Here is an 18641-nt window from a genome sequence, read left to right on the forward strand (position 1 = left end):
ACCTGTGCGCGCGGGCTGGAGCTGGAGCGACGCAGCCAGGCCCAACTTCGCTTGCATCTGTGTCCCCGCCGGCAGGAAGACGCGGCCGAGACATCTTAAAAACTAAAATCCGTATTTCATTTTGAAGTGTGGTTTCGCTTTTCATGGAGACTCGGGGCCCGAGGCCCGCGGAGACCCCGACTCTGTGGGACTCGGATTCCCAGCGCCAGGCCTGACCTGCATCCTGGAAATGTGGGCTCCATAGATGTCGTTGTGGGGGTCACTGTACACGTGAAATGCTCAGAAATATAGCAATAATGAGTTTATACCCTACTTTTAAATGTAACCTTTGTACTTATGCACGACTTGGGGTCCTGATGTGTTTTATACTTAACTTTATTGGATACAACATTTCCATCATATACTACTGTGCGATTTTGGGCACATTAGTTTAACCTCTTATGACCTCAGTTTCCCCATTTGCAGAAGTAGGGGCAATCACATTACTAAATGACTTAGCATAAATAGCTCACAACACGGTTTTCAGCAGGGTAAGAATTCAGTAAGTGTTGGCCCTTATCCTCTTTATTATCCACCGTACAAGCAATGTGACGTCGAAAAGGTTTTTTTATCCCCCCATAATTAATGTAATTTCTGTAGTGCTATTTCCAAGAAGTTACTGAAATCATTGAAATTCAGGATAGTGATATATTGCTCGGCTTTGTCCCCAAAATTATATTAATAAATATGTAGATCCGTTCCTTAAATCATGCTTTCCAGAAAAAACACATACTGAAGTTAATGCTTTATAAGGAAGGTTCTGTATGGAGAGAGGTGAGAACTATGAAAGGCTCTCTAGCTCAACTTAAATTTTTTAGGAATAGCTGAGAGTATTTTCCTATTGTTACATACATTCATATACATGTTCTTTATTTTTAAAAATTATTCTTTGTACTCCTCGACTCATATGGTTAACGTTTGATTAGAGTCAAAGATTTGTCACTTTGGGCCATGATTATTATTTTTTATCTTTGTACTTAGTTTTTAATCTACACATTTTTATAGAGTAAGGGTAAAGTCTGATAACATGTTCAAGTTGCATGGGCTTCTTCGTAGAGGTAGTGCTGCTCTGGAACCGAGGGCTAGCAAGGGATCCCAAACAGGCCTGGGGCAGCATTTTCATTCTTGATTCTGCTTGGCACACCCAGGTCTCCTGTTACATGAGCATATGTGTCAGTAGTAACAAGTTGGGCCATTTGTTTTTGCCATAATGACATTGAAGTTTTAGTCACAAGCTGATATTTAGCCTTTTATTTGTAATTTGAAAAATAAATCGAATTTTTGTGCAGATAAATATCTTAATTTTCCATCCAAACATTTTTTTTTTTTTACAGTATTGGTTATGGAATTCATGGGCACTCTATCAGTGAGCTTCATGTCCAGCCCTTCTTATGAGTTTGAGACAGAGATCTTGCAAAGTTGCTCAAAGTTGCTTCAAACTGGTGAGCCTCCTGCTTCAGCCCTACATGTAGCTGAGATTACACATGTTGCCACTATGCCATCCTCAAATTAAGTTTTGATTAAATAACATTTTGGAGCTGGGCATGGTGGCACATGCCTGTAATCCCAGTGTTCTATGAGGCAGAGGGCGGATGGTCAGAAGTTTGAGCCCAGCCTGGGCAGCTTTATGACTTAGTCAGGACTTGTCTCAAAACAAAAAATAAAGAAGGGCTGCCTAAAACAAACCAACAAACAAATGCCCCCCCAAAAAAAACCAAATCAGCTTGGTTGTCAGGAATGAACAGTGCATACTTTTTTAATTATAAGAAACAAAATGAACAAACAAACTCCCACGACCCTTGAAGATTGTACTTTGTTTCAGAGGAGCTACATTCCTGAAAATGTTCTTTGAGTTTTTGAGTTATAAGCAAGATCTCACTCCATACATTACTGTCTTAGAGTTGATAAAGAAGGCTGAGCTGTCATGAACAGACAGAGACATTCCAAAGTAATGCTAGGCCAAATTGTTCCACGAAGAAATTCAGGTTAGTTTACAACAAAGTCACATGGAATAGTAACAAGAGAAAGCACAGAAAACGTGAGCACAGAAAATGGGTATGGGGGAGAAAATAGCAGTGTGCCAGTGCTGTCTGGTAAAACTTGTAGTACTTTCCAGGGTGGTGGAAATGTCCTATATTTAATTAATTTACATTTAAGTATTCACGTGTGTCTAGGGACATGTGTCTACCTTATAGGACAGCGAAGGTCTAAATTGTTTTTGTAGTTGAGATTAACACTTATCTCTAGGAAAGTCAATTTGATAATTGACATGGTTCTTGTCATTAAGAAATAAAACATAGTGAATGACTTCATTCATTCATCCACCAAATTATTAAATGGACTTAAAGCAGAGCCTTTCCTCATACTCAGTTATAAGGACAATTTTTGGTGGACTTTATTTGTTCATTTATTTTTTTATTATTACATGTTTGCATTACATAATGATAACATTCCTTGTGTGGAGTTGGTAGATGTACATAACACATCTCAGTTCTTTTTTTCATCCCCTCTCATTACTTGCCCTCTCCATCTCTTGATTCCCTTTCCATTTGAAAAAGATCTATTTCCCTACTTCCATTATCTGCCTTCCACTTTGCTTTTTATTTATATTTTGAATTGCTTATATAAGAAATATCATGAAATATTTAAATTTGTGTCTTATTTCAATGAACATTATGGTTTTAAAGTGCATCAATTTTCCTACAAATAACTCGTTTATCTTTCTTTATAGCAGCATAGTACTCCATTGTGTATAAAAACCACATTTTCTTTATCCATTCGTCTTTTGATGGATATATAGGCTGCTTCTAAGTTTTAGCTGTTGTGAACTATGCTACTATAAACATGTATCACTATATATGATGTAATATCTTTTGGAAGGATGCCTGAAAGGGGAATATCTAGGTGAAATGGAATTTCTACTTTTAGGTTTTTGAGTAATCTCCATACTGATTTCCATATTGTTGTACTAGTTTATATTCTTAGTTACTTTTCTCTTGTTGCTGACACAAAGTACCCAGCATCCAAAGTTAAAGGCAAATAGTTTATTCACAGTTTGTAGGGGTTTCAGTTCATAATTGGCTGACTCCAAGGTAGGGTGGCATGACAAACAGGCAGTGCAGAGGAGAAATAGTTCATGGTGTGCAGAAGATAGCAAAGCAAGCAAGAGGCAAGACAGGACTTTTTCTGTCCCAGTCTACAGGTATTAAGATGGTGCCAAACCAATCAGTGGACTGATTTGGTGATCACTCACCTTTAATCTTAGCTCCTTTAATCCTAGCATTGCACCATGAGTCATTTACACACTGTAGATTCACGCACCTCTGAAAAAGCCCCACCTATGACTATATGAGGCTTTGGAGGGACATCTATATCCAAGCCAAAAACAATGAGGAAGGTTCCCTCCACCTCCCCTAATCCCACAGTCTTTGAAGTATTAGTTATTATTTGATTTCTTGATGTTAGCCATTCTTTCTGGAGTAAGATGGAATCTTAGTGTTTTCTTAATTTACATTTTTTTAAATGACCAGCAGTGTTGAGCATTTCTTCATGTATTTATAGTGCTAGTCATATGTACTTTGACTGTGAAGTGTGCTCATTTTGGTTGCTCATATTTTGATTGGGTCTTCTACTTGGGGGTGTCTTTTCTTTGAATTCCTTATATATTCCAGATATTAATCTTCTCTTATTCCCATTCTGTTAGGTTGTCTGTTCATTCTTTTTGTTGTTTCCTTTGCTGTGCAGAAGTGCTATGGACTTTATCATTGGGGCAGCTTGATATATTGTCCTGTGAAAGTCTATTCAATTAAGGAATTGGAGCTTTAAGAAATGGCATCAGTGAAAGTGGCATGCTTTCTAATGCTTTAGAATTATGTGCAATTACATGAACCTTTATAGAAAAATTTAAAGTATCCGAGTAAGCATTAAGAAACTAAATCTCTAAAAATGCTATCGCTGAGACATAATTACCATTAAAATTTTTATGAGTGCATTTCCAGACTTTTGTCCCATATTAAGTTTTCCTTGCTAGTTTCCAAAATATCCAATTCATTCCATGACAGAAAAGTTCATTTGGAAGGGACACTTAACCTTTGTCCTTGAACTTTTCAGGCTAGCAGTGGTCTTGTCTGAGAGCCCACCCTCTCCCTAATCCTTCCCCCTACTCTACCACTGGCCTCACTTTGGGACGATAATTCTGCTGCTAACGAGGGCCCTGTGGAAGGAAAAAGGAGAAATGTCACATTTGTAGTCCACTTTGCATGATGCATCACCCAACCTTGATGCTGTTGACACTGGGCTGGATAACTCTGTTGTTGTGTGTGTGTGTGTGTGTTTGTGTGTGTGTCGTGCACTGGTAATACCCTGTGCAGTGTAGGATGTTTAGTGGCATCTTTGGCCTCTGCGCACCTGTTGCAAGTGTCACACTCCCCCCTGCTACTGTGTGATGCTCAGAAATGCAGTGAGAGCTTCTGGGTTAGTGGAAAGAACTGTATTATTGCTGACATCCTCCAAAGAGTTCCCAGCTTCCAGTTTGCATGTGGGAGAGAGGCTGAAACAGAGAGAGAGGTGTAGCATAAGCTAAGGAAGCTGTTTGGTCCTGCCAATATTTTAATTTGCTGTGGGAGTTAAAAAGCAAGTTTATCAGTTAGGCTCTTAAGAAGAAAAAGCACAAAAATGAAAGGAACTTCTGTGAATGAGTGGGCAGGAGTAGGGGAACCAACACATGGTGGAGTGCAGGAAAGAGCTTCAAAGGATGGGCACCATCCCACTCTGGTCTGATGGGGTGGGTTTGGGGGGTTCCACAGGGTGGGTGTATGGAGGTGGCTGGAACACGGTAGAGGAACCTCCAGGGCTATGGTTGCCATGGCAGAATACAGCCACTGCCGGAGAAGCAGAGGATCAGGTAGCTGGGGCAAAAGTCCCCTGGCCTTTCCCTCTCTCTGTGTTCCCTGCCTGCTGATTCTTCATTGTCCAAGCCTAGATGGAAACCACTTCCCTTGTGGTGAAGGTCGGCAGTCAGCCACCCCCTTGAGGAAATAAGGAGGATGAAGGGCTGACAGCAAGGGGTCCAGAGGCTTTGTGCCTCTGCAGAATGAAAGATTTCTTACAGGAAAGAAAAATATTCTTATGGAATATCATGGGACTAGGAAGAAATGGGCAAAACATTGTTTGAAAAGTAAAGTACATATACATGTAGGCCAACACTGCTTGTGACTCTGGCTCTGTTTAACATAGGATCCCAAGTCATTTTAGTTTTTGGTTCTGCAGGATTTCTTTAATCTTCCCTGTTTTGACTCTCTTGTCCTGCTTGGTGCACTAAAGTAAATATTTGCTGGTGCCTGTGTAAACAGTTGGTTATCTCATATACCTTGCACTTGTACATAATGATTTCTCTTGTAGCTTAACTGTTTTTCCCCTTCTATCACAGAAACTATATCAGAAAACTCAGAGTTTAAAAAGGACTTAAAAGTCCTCACTTGCAACCTGAGAATTTGTTGCTAAGAGGCAGTTTTTCTATGTGTAGGAAAACAAAAAGTGATTTCCAAAATTAGTATCAAGTACACAACACATCATATGTTTCTTGATTGAGCTGCATGTTTTTATTGTCGAGATCTTTAAAAGCGAAGTTATTAAACTTTTAAAATGTTCAGAAGAAAAGTTTGATTCACACCTATTTTGCTTGTGTAGTAGCTTTACATTCTTTTGATTGCACTTGTGAGTTCTGCTCGGTGTGTTCAACCCATCCAGCAATTCGCAGTCTCCTGTAGGATTGGGCCAGAAAGTACCAGTGTCTCAGCAGTAGAGAACTGAGGTTATATCTTGGACCTTACCTTAGGGACAGTGGTGGTGGTGTGTGTGTGTATTTGTGTGTTTGTGTACCCAAGGACATGTGTGGGACCCCAGAGTGTCTTGAGCTCAACCCACTTTTGAAATTGAGTTGCACATTGTCCTACAATCACTTGGATTAATAAACAGCTCTCTTAAAATACCTTTCTACCCTTTCAAGCTTAAATATACTTGTCATTTATTCTTTAGTAGGAGTAATTTGTTGGATGTCATCTCATTTCCCTCTTATTATCTCAAGATCACTTTTAATAAAAGATTGGTTTTGAAATGGCTATGAGGAAGAATCAAAGATGTGGAACAGTTGAGCAGGGCTAAGAAAGGAGTGGCTTTTGTCCTGAAAAAGATAAAGATAGGGACACATTCTACTTGTTTAGCACTTTTGTGCCTGGGCCCTGTAAGAGGGCAGCTTCCTAGCTGTGATAACCTGAGCCTTGACCTAGTTTTCATGCTCCCCTCCCTGGGAGGCGGATCAGAAAAGAGGTAGAGAACCTCCAGTTAACTAATTCAAATGGCTAAGAAAAATCAGAAGAGAACAAAAGCAAAATGCTGTATCAGCACTCAAGGTAAGCATAGCAGTTATCTAAAATTGTCTATGTTTCTCGCTTCTTCTCCTTTTTCTAGGTGTAGAAACAAATGCACTGTGAGATCATGGCCCATGCCAAACCTACATTTCTGGTCCTTTGAATTGAAGACAAGGTCTTCAACCACCAGAGACCCTTTGTGTCTGTGCATGTTGTGCTTTGGGGTCAAAGCAAATAAAGGCTCAAACTCCTAAACTGCTTAGCAGACCTACTACAGTAGGTACAGGGGGGAGGGGCAGAAGCCTGCTTAAAATTGCTTATTTATTTATGCAAAAGATCCTTCTTTTTAAACTTTCTACTGAAATTGTAAAATTGAATTCAGCTTTTGTTTGTCCTTCTGCAGTAATTCAGGAACCAACTCAAGATTCTTCCTCAGGAATCAACTCATGATTCTTCCTCTTTTTTCAAAAATTACTTTCTAAATGACCACTCTTGAAAAGGCATACAGAGTTTGTGGAAGGAAAGGCTTATTACTTTGCCCTAATTTGATACATCCGAATAGTCAGAGTCATAATCTTAGTGGAATTTTTGTTAACTTGACAGAAATGTTCTAAAACTAACCTAGAGGTCTAAGCAAACAAGAATAGATAAGAATAATGAGCAGAATTAACAAGAGAACTTGAATGACCAGGTTTCAACACATGGTAAAATTATAGTCTTGTGAACAGTATATGAATTATAGAAATGAGAATATAGGTTCAGGGCACAGCAGAGACCTTGAAAAGAATAACTGTACCAATAAGATTTAAGTACTGTTATTGGGGGGAAAAGATGAAATATTCAATAAACAATGTGGAAGTAACACATTTGGGGAAAAGTCTTATGTCATATATTAAAATGCAATTTAGATATATTTTAAAAATCTAGTCTTGGGGTGTAGTTTAGTAGTAGAACATTTGCCTATCAGGCACAAGATCTTGTTTCAATCCAGTACCCCCCCACACTAATAATAATAGTAATAATATAATAAAAATATAAAGACGCATGCATGATGGCTCACCTTTAGAGTCCTAGCTGTCTGGGAGGCTCAGGCAGGAGTATCATAAGTTCAGCCAGCCTGAGCAATTTAGTGAGACCCTGTCTCAAAATAAAATAAAATAACTGGGGATGTAGCTTAGTTTAAGGCCCTGGGTTCTATTCCCAACACAAAAAAGTTACAAATATAAGAGAAAAAATGTATTTATCTGGTTTTTTTTGTGAAAAAATTAAATGTAATGCTAAATAACAACTTAAAATACTTTTGTGTGTAACCACTTAAATATTAAACCTTTGAAAGAAAAAAGTAAACAAACCTAAATCTTATTGTAGGGTTAGGATGTTTTGGGATCTAATAAACTATAGAATGAATAATAAAAATTTTCCCTGCATTCTTTTTAAATGTAAATGGGTCTTGGGAAGAGGGTGAGGAGACATGGAGGGAGAGGTGCATGATGGGTTGGTAGAGTCTTGGGTTAGCTTTCCATCATTGTGACTAAATATCTGAAATAAACACTGTAGAAGGAGGAAAGCTTTATTTTGGCTCACAGTTTCAGAGGTTTCAGTCCATGGTAAGCTGGTCTGTTGCTTTTGGGCTTGCAGCAAGGCAGCACAACATGGTGGGTGTGCATGGTAGAGGCAACTGCTCATCTCATAGCAGTCAGGGAGCAAAGAGAAAGACAGGGAGTGACTTGGGTCCCAATATTACCTTCATGGTCTCATGCCTAGTGACTTCACTTCCCCTAACTAGGCCCCACCTCTGAAGGCTTCTACCACCTCTAAATGAGGCCACAAGCTGGTGACTGAGACTTTAACACATGAGTCCTTTGTGGACATTTCAGATCCAAATTTTGGCAAGTGTTGAAAAGTGGAGCCAGATCTCGTCTAGTCTGGGGTTGCTGTGTTTCCTGTCAGAGCTATGGTATTATTAGGGGAGCTGAAGGTGGAGAAAAAGTCCATCCCATGAGACACCCTGTTGCCTAAACATGGCAGCATTTCCAAGGAGGATTCTTTCTCACACAGAGTCATTCCTTTGAATGTGTTTTGTTTTGCTTCACTTTGCTTACCCCAGATTCTGTGGGAGACCAGTAAAGTTCATAAATTCATATAGTTGTATAAATTGCTCTAAAAGGAGGGCTGGGGATTTAGCTCAGTGGTGCCGCTGCCGGCGTCACAAGTATAAGGACCCGAGTTCTATCCCTGTTACCCCCCAAAAAATTGCTCTTAAAGGAAAACTTTGCTATAAGCTCTCATTATGACTTAGCAAGGGTCTATCTCAAAATTTAAAAATGTTAAAAGGTCTAGGAGCACAGCTTAGCATGAAGGCACCAAGTTTAATCTCCAGTACCACAAACGAAACAAAACAGAACGCTGATATTTCTACAAAGACAGAGGATTCCAGGCAATTTAATGATTTCCTCTGAACATGGTTTGGGGGTGGAAACAGAAATGAGAAGCAGTGGAGTTACCAAGTCACGGGTTATGTGCATTTGGCATTTTAATAGCTAATGCTTGCCCATCCTTCAGGGAGCTGGCTCCCACCTGTAATCCTCCAAGAGTGGCAGAGAGTATACGCTTCACCAGTCTTTGACCAACACACTCCAGCACACATTTTTATTTGTCAGTCTGAAAGGATCTCTTGATGAAGTCTTAGTTTATGTCTTTGATCATGACTGAAATCAGATACTATTCCACATGTTTAAGAAATACCTAGATTTCCTTTTCTGGGAACCAGCAGATATGTTAGAACTGAAGCTGACTTTAGAGTTGAAGTCAGCTGTTTAGCCTACAAATGTGGAGGCTTTGACCACCATTGTTTGAGAAGCCTATAATGACACAGGACCAAGCACCAGGTCTCCTGTTATAAGAGCTATTGGAGTGAAAATAAGACAAGCTCTGTAAAAGTGTCTGGGACAGTTGGGTTTGGATTCAGAACTGGAAACTCTGGTAATGACAGGGCAATGCCATAAACCCTTGACAGTGTGACTAAAGCCTGTGAGACCCTGAATGCTAATCAGAGTAGCCTGATCAATTGCTCTTGTCACATAATACATTAAAATCCTCTGGAAACTTGGCTGGGAGTGTTTGTACCTCCCGTGAACTTCAGGTTCCTCATCTATACAGTGCAATTAATATTAGCTGTTTCTGCCAAGGTTGTAAGAATTGGGTTTAACATAAAGCAGCTGACACAAACAAGCTCCCAACTTATCACTCTCCTCATGTTTGTGTGGCTTTTTATCTGATGTCCACATTCCCATGGAAGCTCTAGAGGGACACTGGGAGGGCAACCAGAGCCATGTGGTTCCCAGTGTTATCCTGCGTGTACCCTCCACTTAGTTCTAGCTCCCCCAATCCCACTCCAAATTTAGCCATCCGAATCTAAGTCATCCTTCTGAGCTATTTCATGCACAGCAGACATCACATTCACATTGACTCCCTAGGACTTCAGAAGAAAGTCTGCTCACTTTATCTCACTCAACTCTTTAGGGTTTTCTTCAAGATCCCTTTTTCATATCTTTTGAGAGATAGAAAAAGGCTCCAGATTTCGAAAGACAGCGTACATGCTGACAGCATCACGAGACCTGCTCTCAAAGCAGGAAGAGGTGGGAAGAGAGAAGGGGAGGATTGCTGGAAATGTGAAAAGTGAAGAGTCCAGATGTTCGCCATGTAGTATTCCCTGCACAGTCTTTGGGTTTCCAGAGTTAAGTTTTTTTTAATGGCGTTATTACATCACTGTTATTATTCATGTTATCATCCCAACACTTAACACAAAAGAATCTGGTCAGGGGCCTGGGGATTTAGCTCAGCGGTTCAGTGGCCTGCCTCGCAAACGCAAGGACCCGAGTTTGATCCCCGGTACCAAAAAAAAAAAGAATCTGGTCATATGCAAGGCTGGAGCCAAAATAGTGCTGCCTCAGCCTTCCCTTTTTAGAGATCATGGAGCCTCCTGCCCATCTTTTTTGGCCTCTTGGACATGCTCCTGGGTGGAAGCACTTTCTTCATCTTCCTTGTTTATCCACTTGCCCAGTGTTGGTTGAAAGATAGTAGCACCTTTAGCAGCTCTGTAAAATGAATGAAAAACTTACGGGCCTCTCTGTTCTACTTATGATCCCAGAGTTTCTCCAAGGGTGGTTCCTGACCATCTTTCTGTCCATGATATCCTGGATGCCTGATGAAAATGCAGATTCTTAGCCTCTCCTCCATTTTAGGCCTTCCAAAACAGGGTCTGGGGGTGGAGTCCAGAAATGCACTGTTTCAACAAGCAATTCCAGGAATTCTTTGGTTTTGTACCCCTGTTATGCTACATGTCTCTGCTTCCCTTCTCTTTCTTGTTTCCCCTTATCTTTCTTCCTTCATGCTTCTCAATCATGCACACCTGTTTGCTCCCTCCTCCTTAATGCTAAGGACCCAGAGTAGTAAACTGCTGAACTGTCTTTTTAACAAAATAAATTGAAGTCCTCTGGAAACTCTCAGCTAGGAGGGGAGAAAAAGATGTGTCATTCTTACTGCTTTGCTTGTCTCCATTAAAAAAGTGAAATTAAGAGCTATCCTCAGAGCTTGGGTGCAGCTTAGTGGTAGAGCTCTTGCCTAGCATGCACAAGGCCCAGGGTTCAATCCTGAGCACAGCAAAAACATTAAACTAAACTAAATTAAATTAAATGAGAGAGATCCTCTCCAGGCATGACTTTCCCATGGGGCATCGTTTCTAGCTACCCTTTCCATAGCAGAAGGATTTTGGAAATGCCTCAGGGAAGTTGACCATCAGCAGTCCTAGAGTGGAAGATACCTGGAGGTCTTTGCTGGAGGCATTTGTGGAAAATGGGACTGATGGGACAGGAAGTGGTGCAAGAGAAAGTGGGAGAGACTAGGGTGGTGCTTGTATAGAGCTTGGGGCGGTGCCACCAGAGTACTGAACCTCTGCTTTTGTCTTCACAGCCACTGAAGAAAGAGCAAGATGAATACAGAGGTGAGTCCTTTACAAAAACTATTTGAAGGATAGCTTTATTTTTTTATTTTTCAACGTCCCCTTCTTCTTTGAAGAGTATCGTTTCCCACTACAAAGCTTTCAGAAACATCTGCACAGACTTGAAAAATTTCCCCTCCAACCTATCGCTGCGATCATGGCTCTAGGTGATATAGGAAGAATTAGGCCCCTCTGAGTTCCTATCTGTGTCCACCCAGCTTCATTTAGATCTGAACTCACCCACTTAAGCTAATCTTGAAATAACACTCAGGAGGTGAGGGTGAAGGTGGGGTGGGGTGGGTGCTGGGCCAGATGCCTACTTTGTGTTATTCAGGCACCCTTCACTCTGTTTACTCAACTGTCTGCATTGTTTTCTTGGTGCTCTCACTTCCTGTTCTTTGATCCAAGGAGGTGTCTGGCCTGTTCATCCTTTTCTCTCTTCGTTTTACTGATTTGCCCCTTCTTCCTCTAACACCCTCCCCAGTCTAGCCTGGACCTTGGGTTTCATCCCTTCAATCACTATGGTATTGCCCTGATCCCTTCAACTCCTTTTGTCCTTGTCCTGGTCACCAACACCCCTCTCGTGCAAACCCAAAGGCTTCCTAGAGGGATGTTTGTTGTGGGAGAGCAGCTATTTGCAGCTGGCAGGTATCTCAGAACCCTTATCCAGGGCTCAGTCCTCACAACTCTCTTTCCCATTGCCCTGGACAGTCAGATCTAGTCTCCACCATTCTGTTCAATCTCTGTACTCCTTACAACCCCCTCCTCACTCTCAGCATCTGGATCACTTTACTTTGCAGAGAAATATGTAAAATTCCACCTGACATTGTCTCTCTCAGTTCCTGCCTCTTTATGTGTCTTGTTTCTGGTTGTGTGGAAGGGATGTTCATCAGTGAGAGAAGAGGAGTAATGGAAACCCTACACAAATGAGCCTTTTGTTTGTTTCGTTTTGAGGTAGGGTCTTCCCCTGTAATCCAGGCCAGCTTTGAGCCAACTATGCAGCCCAGGTTGGCCTCAAACTAATGCTCCTCCTGCCCCAGACTCCTGAGTGCTGGGATTACAGGTATACACCACCGTAAGCAGCCCTAATGTGGCTTTTTTCCCATAGCCCAGGTGAAGGTTGGTTTTTCCACTGGGTGATCTCATCAAGGGCCCAGGATCGTTTCCTCTTTCTGCTCTCCATCCTAACGTTGGCTGCACCTTAGGGGCCATTCTCCTTGCGCTATGGTATAGCTGCCAGCTACATGCAGGGCTGCGCTCTTCTCATTCCCTTCCAGCAGGAGAAAGAAGCGGCTTTCTGCAGGTCTTTCAGAAAAGTGGAAACTTCTTTTATATGAAGCCCCAACGAAAGCTTCCTTAGTCTTACGGGCCAGAATCAGATCACGTGTCCATTGCTGGACCAATCGCTGTGTCTGAGGAGCAGGGGCTTCGCTGACTGACTTAGCCTGGCCACCCTAGAGCGGCTTCTCACCCCTGGACCTGGTGGAGAAAGGGGAAGGGGGTGTGGATGTTGGGTCTCATCGACATGCACCCGGTCAGGGTGTTCCTGACCAAGGCATACCTTTCTCATTCTCAGATTCTGAAAATTCCTGCCTACCGAGACCTTGCTTTGCCTCATCTCCTTTATCAGCTACATTGTTTACCTCTTTTCCACTAGCTCTTTCTCATCAGCATTTCAAAATGGCTTCGTTTTGTTTTCTTCAGAACAAAATAATATCTCACATATTGTGGAACAGCTGCTACCCTCCTTTTTTCATCCCCTTTGAGACAGGCTGAGAGGGAGAGGGAGAATTCAAAACATGTGAAATGTAAACAGTCAAAAGTAAGTCTTTCTACTGTGTTATCTTTACTTCTGTTGACCACATTCTTTTTGTTTGTTTGTTTGGAGAACTGATGATGAAACCCGGGGCCCTCATAATTTGAGCTGTGTTCTCAACCCTTCTTTTGATTTTTCTTAAGACAAGGTCTTGCTAAGTCATTGTGTTTTCCAGGCTGGGCTTGAATTTGGCTATCCTCCTGCCTCAGCCTCATAGAGTGTTGAGATTACAGGCCTGTGCTATCACTTCTGGCTGTGGCCTTCTTGCCTAACGATCCTGTAGCTCATGTAGAGCTCAGAAACTTTTACATTCCAAACAAACAATAGAAAGGCTGCGTTCATAGTGAGCTGGCCCAATAACAGTTCTGTCAGTCATTGATTTTTCTCTTCTGTCTTACCAGTTCAACCATTTTTTTGATTTTTTTTCCTCTTGATCTTTAAAAACACTATAGACTTGGGTTCCCTTCTAACTAGCTGTTTATCCTTCCTCTCTCTCTCTCTCTCTCTCCCTTCTAACTGGCTGCTCCTCCCTCCCTCCCTTGCTCCCTCCGTCCCTTCGTCTTTCCCTCCCTCCCTACCTTCCGTATGTGTTTGCAGTACATAGTGACTACACTCATCGCAGGGTGTTGGTACATATACATAAGACATCTTAATTTTTTTATCTTCTCTTTTCCTCTCCCCGCTCCCCTTGTGATGTGTTGCCTACCACAGGCCCAAAGCAATGAAACCAACTGTTGTGGACTGGAACCTTCAAAACCAGGAGCCAAAATAACCCTTTTTGCTTTATAACTTAATTACCTCAGGTATTTGTTATAGTGACAGAAAGCTGACTGGCAAAAGTATCAATCACCTTCTTCTTGATACCCCAGGGTTTCTGCTTGTCTCTCTGGTCACTTCTCAGATTCTTTCTTAGGCTCCTCTTCTCCCTATTCTTAAAAGTCTGTGTTTTCCCAGTGTGTCTTGCCCTGCCCACTGCTGGAAACTACCTCTGTCTCCACAGCTGTCATTGTGTGTTCTGGGACGTCCCAAATGTGTCTGCTGAAGCAGATATTTCTCCTCTCCTGCAGATCCACACAGCCAGAAGACTGTTGCTTATCTTCATTTAAGATCCTTCTGGTACCCCAAACTCATGAGAGCCCAAGCTGGGCTGCTTTTTACCTGCCCGAGTCTGTTTCATGTGGGTCCCTCAGGACCATGCTGTGATTGCCAGCTACCAAATACCACAGACTTGTGCTGGCTTTGAGCCTTGGTTTGAAGGCTATAATGGTAAAAAAATGTTATAGATGTGGTATTTGTTTTTGTGTAATTTATTGTTACACGAGACCACAATATCTTTTACATCTTTTAGTTGTCTTCATTTCTTCTTTGCTTATTTAATTCTTTTCTTCCTCACCTTTACTCTGGATCCTTACCCTCCTCTGGATCATTCTCGTAGGCATGGAGGACAGACCTCCTCTCTAGAGCATGGCATATTGTTTATGTTGATCTGTGCAAAGGCCCTCCTTGCATTATCATTATTATTATTAACTGTGCTAGCGATTGAAGAAGGGCTTTTGCGCTGAGCTACATCACTGGCTCTTTTTTATTTTTTATTTTGAAACAAGATATCTCCAGGTTGGTAAGTTGCCCAGGCTGAGCTCTAACTTGGTTTCCTCCTGCCTCAGCCTCCCAGAGTCCTGGTATTATAGGTGTGTATCAGCACACCTGGCTTGCTTTTATTTGTTTAATTTAGTTTTTTTCTCCAACCCCATACTCACCCTGCCAAAGACAGCTGTTCTGATGTATTAAATGCTTTTCTTTGTATTTGTATGTGTTCATGAAAATATGTTTTTGTATAAATACTGTTTAAATTTACATAGAGTAAATTTGAATTTTGGGGGGAGTGTGGGTAGGTCTGTGAGTTAAAATATATGCAGATATTTGTATGACTGTCACCACAGTTCGGGTACAGAACCTCACTCCGATGAGTCCTTTGTGTTGCCCCTTCATAGTTCTTGCCTCCCCTTCCTGCTCCTGACTCCTGCAACTCCTGTGTTATACACCTTTCATTTACACAGTTATGTTTTGTTATAGTTTGTGTCTTATTTCTTTTCCTCTACGCAGCCCCAGGGTTGGGCATCCATTTACTTCTAACCGAAAGCCTCTGGGCAGGATGTTGTTATTACCTGTGTTTTACAGGTGAGGGAAATAAATGGCGGGTAAATTGCCCTAAGGAACAGGAACAGGGAGTTAAGAGTCAGAATGGGGATGAAGTGCTGATGTGACTCTGAGTGCCATTAGTCATGCCTAAACCCAGCTGATCCTGTCCATGCAGTTCTTCTGCTGTTTCTGCTTCATGAAGAGTTGTGTGTTTTTTGTTTTTAAGCCCTCTTTTTGGAAGGGACACCTCTCATATGTGAACTCCCTCTGCCCTTTCTTTTCTGGTTACCTTCCGCCCCCTGACTTCAAACACTTCTGTCGGCACATCTTGTTCACCTTAGTGTCCCCAAGCATCTGGTTAATTAATGTCTCAGAATTTGTCTTCACTGAATGTTACAGCCTGCATGGCCCCAAAGCCTCATGCAGTCATAGCTGGGCTTTTCGGAGGTGGCTGCATCTAGAGTGTGTAATACTGGAATTAATGATGTGTGATGCTGGGATTAATTTATGGTTCAATGCAAGGATTACAGATGCCCTACCTCAAATGTGAGTGCTTCCTACCCTAAGGGCACATAGCCTGGATAGAATATAAGGGACAGAAAAAGGGCTGCTGTTTTAGCTTGCTGCTTGCTGCTTTTGCTGCCTTCTGCCTACTGTGAATGACTCCTCCTCTATGATGCCCCTCTGCCATGCCACCCTGCCTTGGAGCCAGCCAACTGCAAACTGAAACCTCTACAAACTATGAGTCAAAACAAGCCTTTCCTCTTAATTCTGAGTGTCAGGTATTTTTTCTTAGCAATGAGAAAGGTAACTAAGACACTGAGTGTCAGTTGACTAAATGATAGGCTGGCTCAGAGGCTGCTGAATGAACTTGGAATGAGATCTACAGCCTGGGCAGTCAGTGGAAATGTGGAGGAAGGAAATCACATGGCAGAAGTTGTTGAGGAAATCTTGGTGTGACTCAGATGCTAGCAGGAGAGGGAAGGTGCAAAAGGATCCCCAGTGATAATCAACCCTTTGATCTCAGAGTGTTTTTATAAGAAAGGGATGAGACCCAGGATCACAAGCATTTCTGGCTGGCAGTCTGGTGAGAGGCTAGAGCCTCCAGCCTTTGCCTGGAAGTTCAGAGGACAGCAGGTTGGGGGGCGTAGATGACTGGGATTCAGCAGAGCATGAAGATCCAGGTCACAACGAGACAGCCAGCAAGAAATGCCCTGTTTGCATTTCTTCTTGTGACTGTAATTTGAAGGACGGGATGATGCTTTTTTGCAGATGGTAGCCTTAAGCGTGAGGGACTGTCCACTCTGGAAATATAGGAGAGAATGAAGAACAGAGGGATGAGGATGGGGCTTTGGGATATGTACACCTTGGGGGCAGGATGAATTCTGGAAAGGAAAGTGATGAATTAGGAAGAGAAAACCATGGTGCTATGAGGTGAGAGAAGATTAAGGAGTGAGTTCAAAGCAGGTCCACTTACACTCCAGTGTGTGTGAGTCGAGGAGCACGTGGCCTAGGTGCCTTTGAACATGGTGGTGCGAAGGCCTTGGATGGCCCATGGACCACATGCCTTAGCAAAACAGAGGTGGGACTAGGAGAGGTGAGAGGAGCAACAGTTGTCACCCACAGGTGTGGGGAATCTGGGTGATTTGGGGACACTGGACACAGAATGGTTGGGACAGAAAGTCCCAGAGGCAGGACAGCAGAGGACATCCAGAGCTGTAGGGGAAGCCCAAAAAGAACAAGGACAGTGACCAAAGGTACAGCCAGCCACACTGCCCCACCCTCTCAGGGCATCCTACCACTATGGATAGCTATTGATGGTGATTGTTTATATTTGAGTAGATAACACATGTATGTAAAGGATTACAAAACAGTGTGAAGAGCCCTCTTCCCTCCCACCCCTGTTCCCCCGGAGGTGTCCTGTTTCTCAGCTCCTAGTGAGAACATGTCACCAGTGCCCACCAGTTTCTTGGGCTTCCTTTTAGGGATGTATTAAGAATATGCAATACATATTTTACCTTCAGCTTCCCTCCTTTATTTATGCTAAGGATGGCACACAACTCAGTTGTTCTATACTTTGCTTTTCTCACATGATGGTATATCTTGGAGTGCACTTGTTTTCAATACATAAAGAGTTTCTGTGTTCTTTGTTTACAGCTGTGTACTAGCCCATTTTACAAGTGTACTAAAATATATACCCACCTGCTTTACAGATTATTTGATCTTGTGCTTATTATAAGTAAGGCTAAGTCATTTCACTGGTATAGCTCTGTGGGACCTATTCTTACAGATGGATTTAACAGAATGAAGAGTATTTGCATTTTATCTATGCTAAATATTTCCAAATTGCTCTCCATAAATTAAGTTGTCTGTTTTTCCATTTTTCTTTTCTTCCCTTTCTTTCTCCCTTACTTCTTTCTTCCTTTTCTTTCTCCTTTCCTTCTTTATTTCTTGGTACTGGGAATTAAACAACATCTCCAGCCCTTTTTTTATTTTTCATTTGAGACATAGTTTTGTTAAGTTGCTAATTTGTCTGGGCTAGCTCCAAACTTAAGATTCTCTTGTCTCAGTCTTCCAGAGTACTGGACTTATAGGTATGTATCACCATATCTGGCTAGGTTGCCTATTTTTCTCTCTATGATAGTCAGCTTTCTGTTACTGTTACAAAATACCTGAAGAAATCAACTTAATAAAGAGAATTGTTTATTTTGGTTCACGGTTTTAGAAGCTTCGGTCTATGGTTGGTTAACCTATGTGTTTTGGGCCTTGGTGACCCTCTCTTTCATGTCAGGACTGTGTGACAGAGGAGGACAGTTTACTTGATGGCTGCCAGGAAGAAAAGAAAAAAGGGGGGAGCAGGACTGGGGTCCCCATATTCTCTTTAATGGTATATCTGAATGATCTGACTTTTCCCAAATAGGCTCCAACTCTTCAAAGTTCCACACCTCCCATTGGTGCACAGGCTGGAAGCAACCCTTGAACAAACCATGTATTCACAAGGGCTTTGGGAACATTTCAGATCTGAGCTATAGCCTTCTTCCCTCTCCAGCATGTGAAGATCTCTACTTTCCCTTGCCATCCACTCTATAGTCAAACTTTTTAGACCTTGCAAACAGTAGATGAAAAATATGAGCTTGATCTTTTTGATTGTTTGGAATTTACTTTCTCTCTCAAAGCAGCAGTCCAGAACCTGCTTTTATACCTCGTACATAAATTTCTTCTGTAGTAATGATTTTACATTTCCTTCTATATTTTTTACCTTTAAAAACACTTTTTTCTA

General features: G+C 41.9%; 1 protein-coding gene across 3 annotated transcripts in view; it reads left to right on the forward strand.

The window, feature by feature from the left end:
• The window catches only part of Blvra (biliverdin reductase A), a 68108-nt gene that overhangs the window by 30527 nt on the left and 18940 nt on the right, over positions 1-18641 (forward strand). For 2 of the 3 annotated variants that reach the window (XM_010610844.3, XM_019205517.2), the window contains exon 2: positions 11379-11409. In XM_010610844.3, the coding sequence (XP_010609146.1) occupies positions 11398-11409 (12 nt within the window). In that variant the 5' untranslated portion in view covers positions 11379-11397. Of the gene's footprint in view, positions 1-6424; positions 6450-11378; positions 11410-18641 lie in introns of those variants that run through there. The other variant, XM_010610843.3, reaches the window with a different exon arrangement.

This window comes from Fukomys damarensis, unplaced genomic scaffold (genome assembly GCF_012274545.1).
Source record: "Fukomys damarensis isolate Sample0158 unplaced genomic scaffold, DMR_v1.0_HiC HiC_scaffold_17, whole genome shotgun sequence".
Taxonomy (NCBI): domain Eukaryota; kingdom Metazoa; phylum Chordata; class Mammalia; order Rodentia; family Bathyergidae; genus Fukomys; species Fukomys damarensis.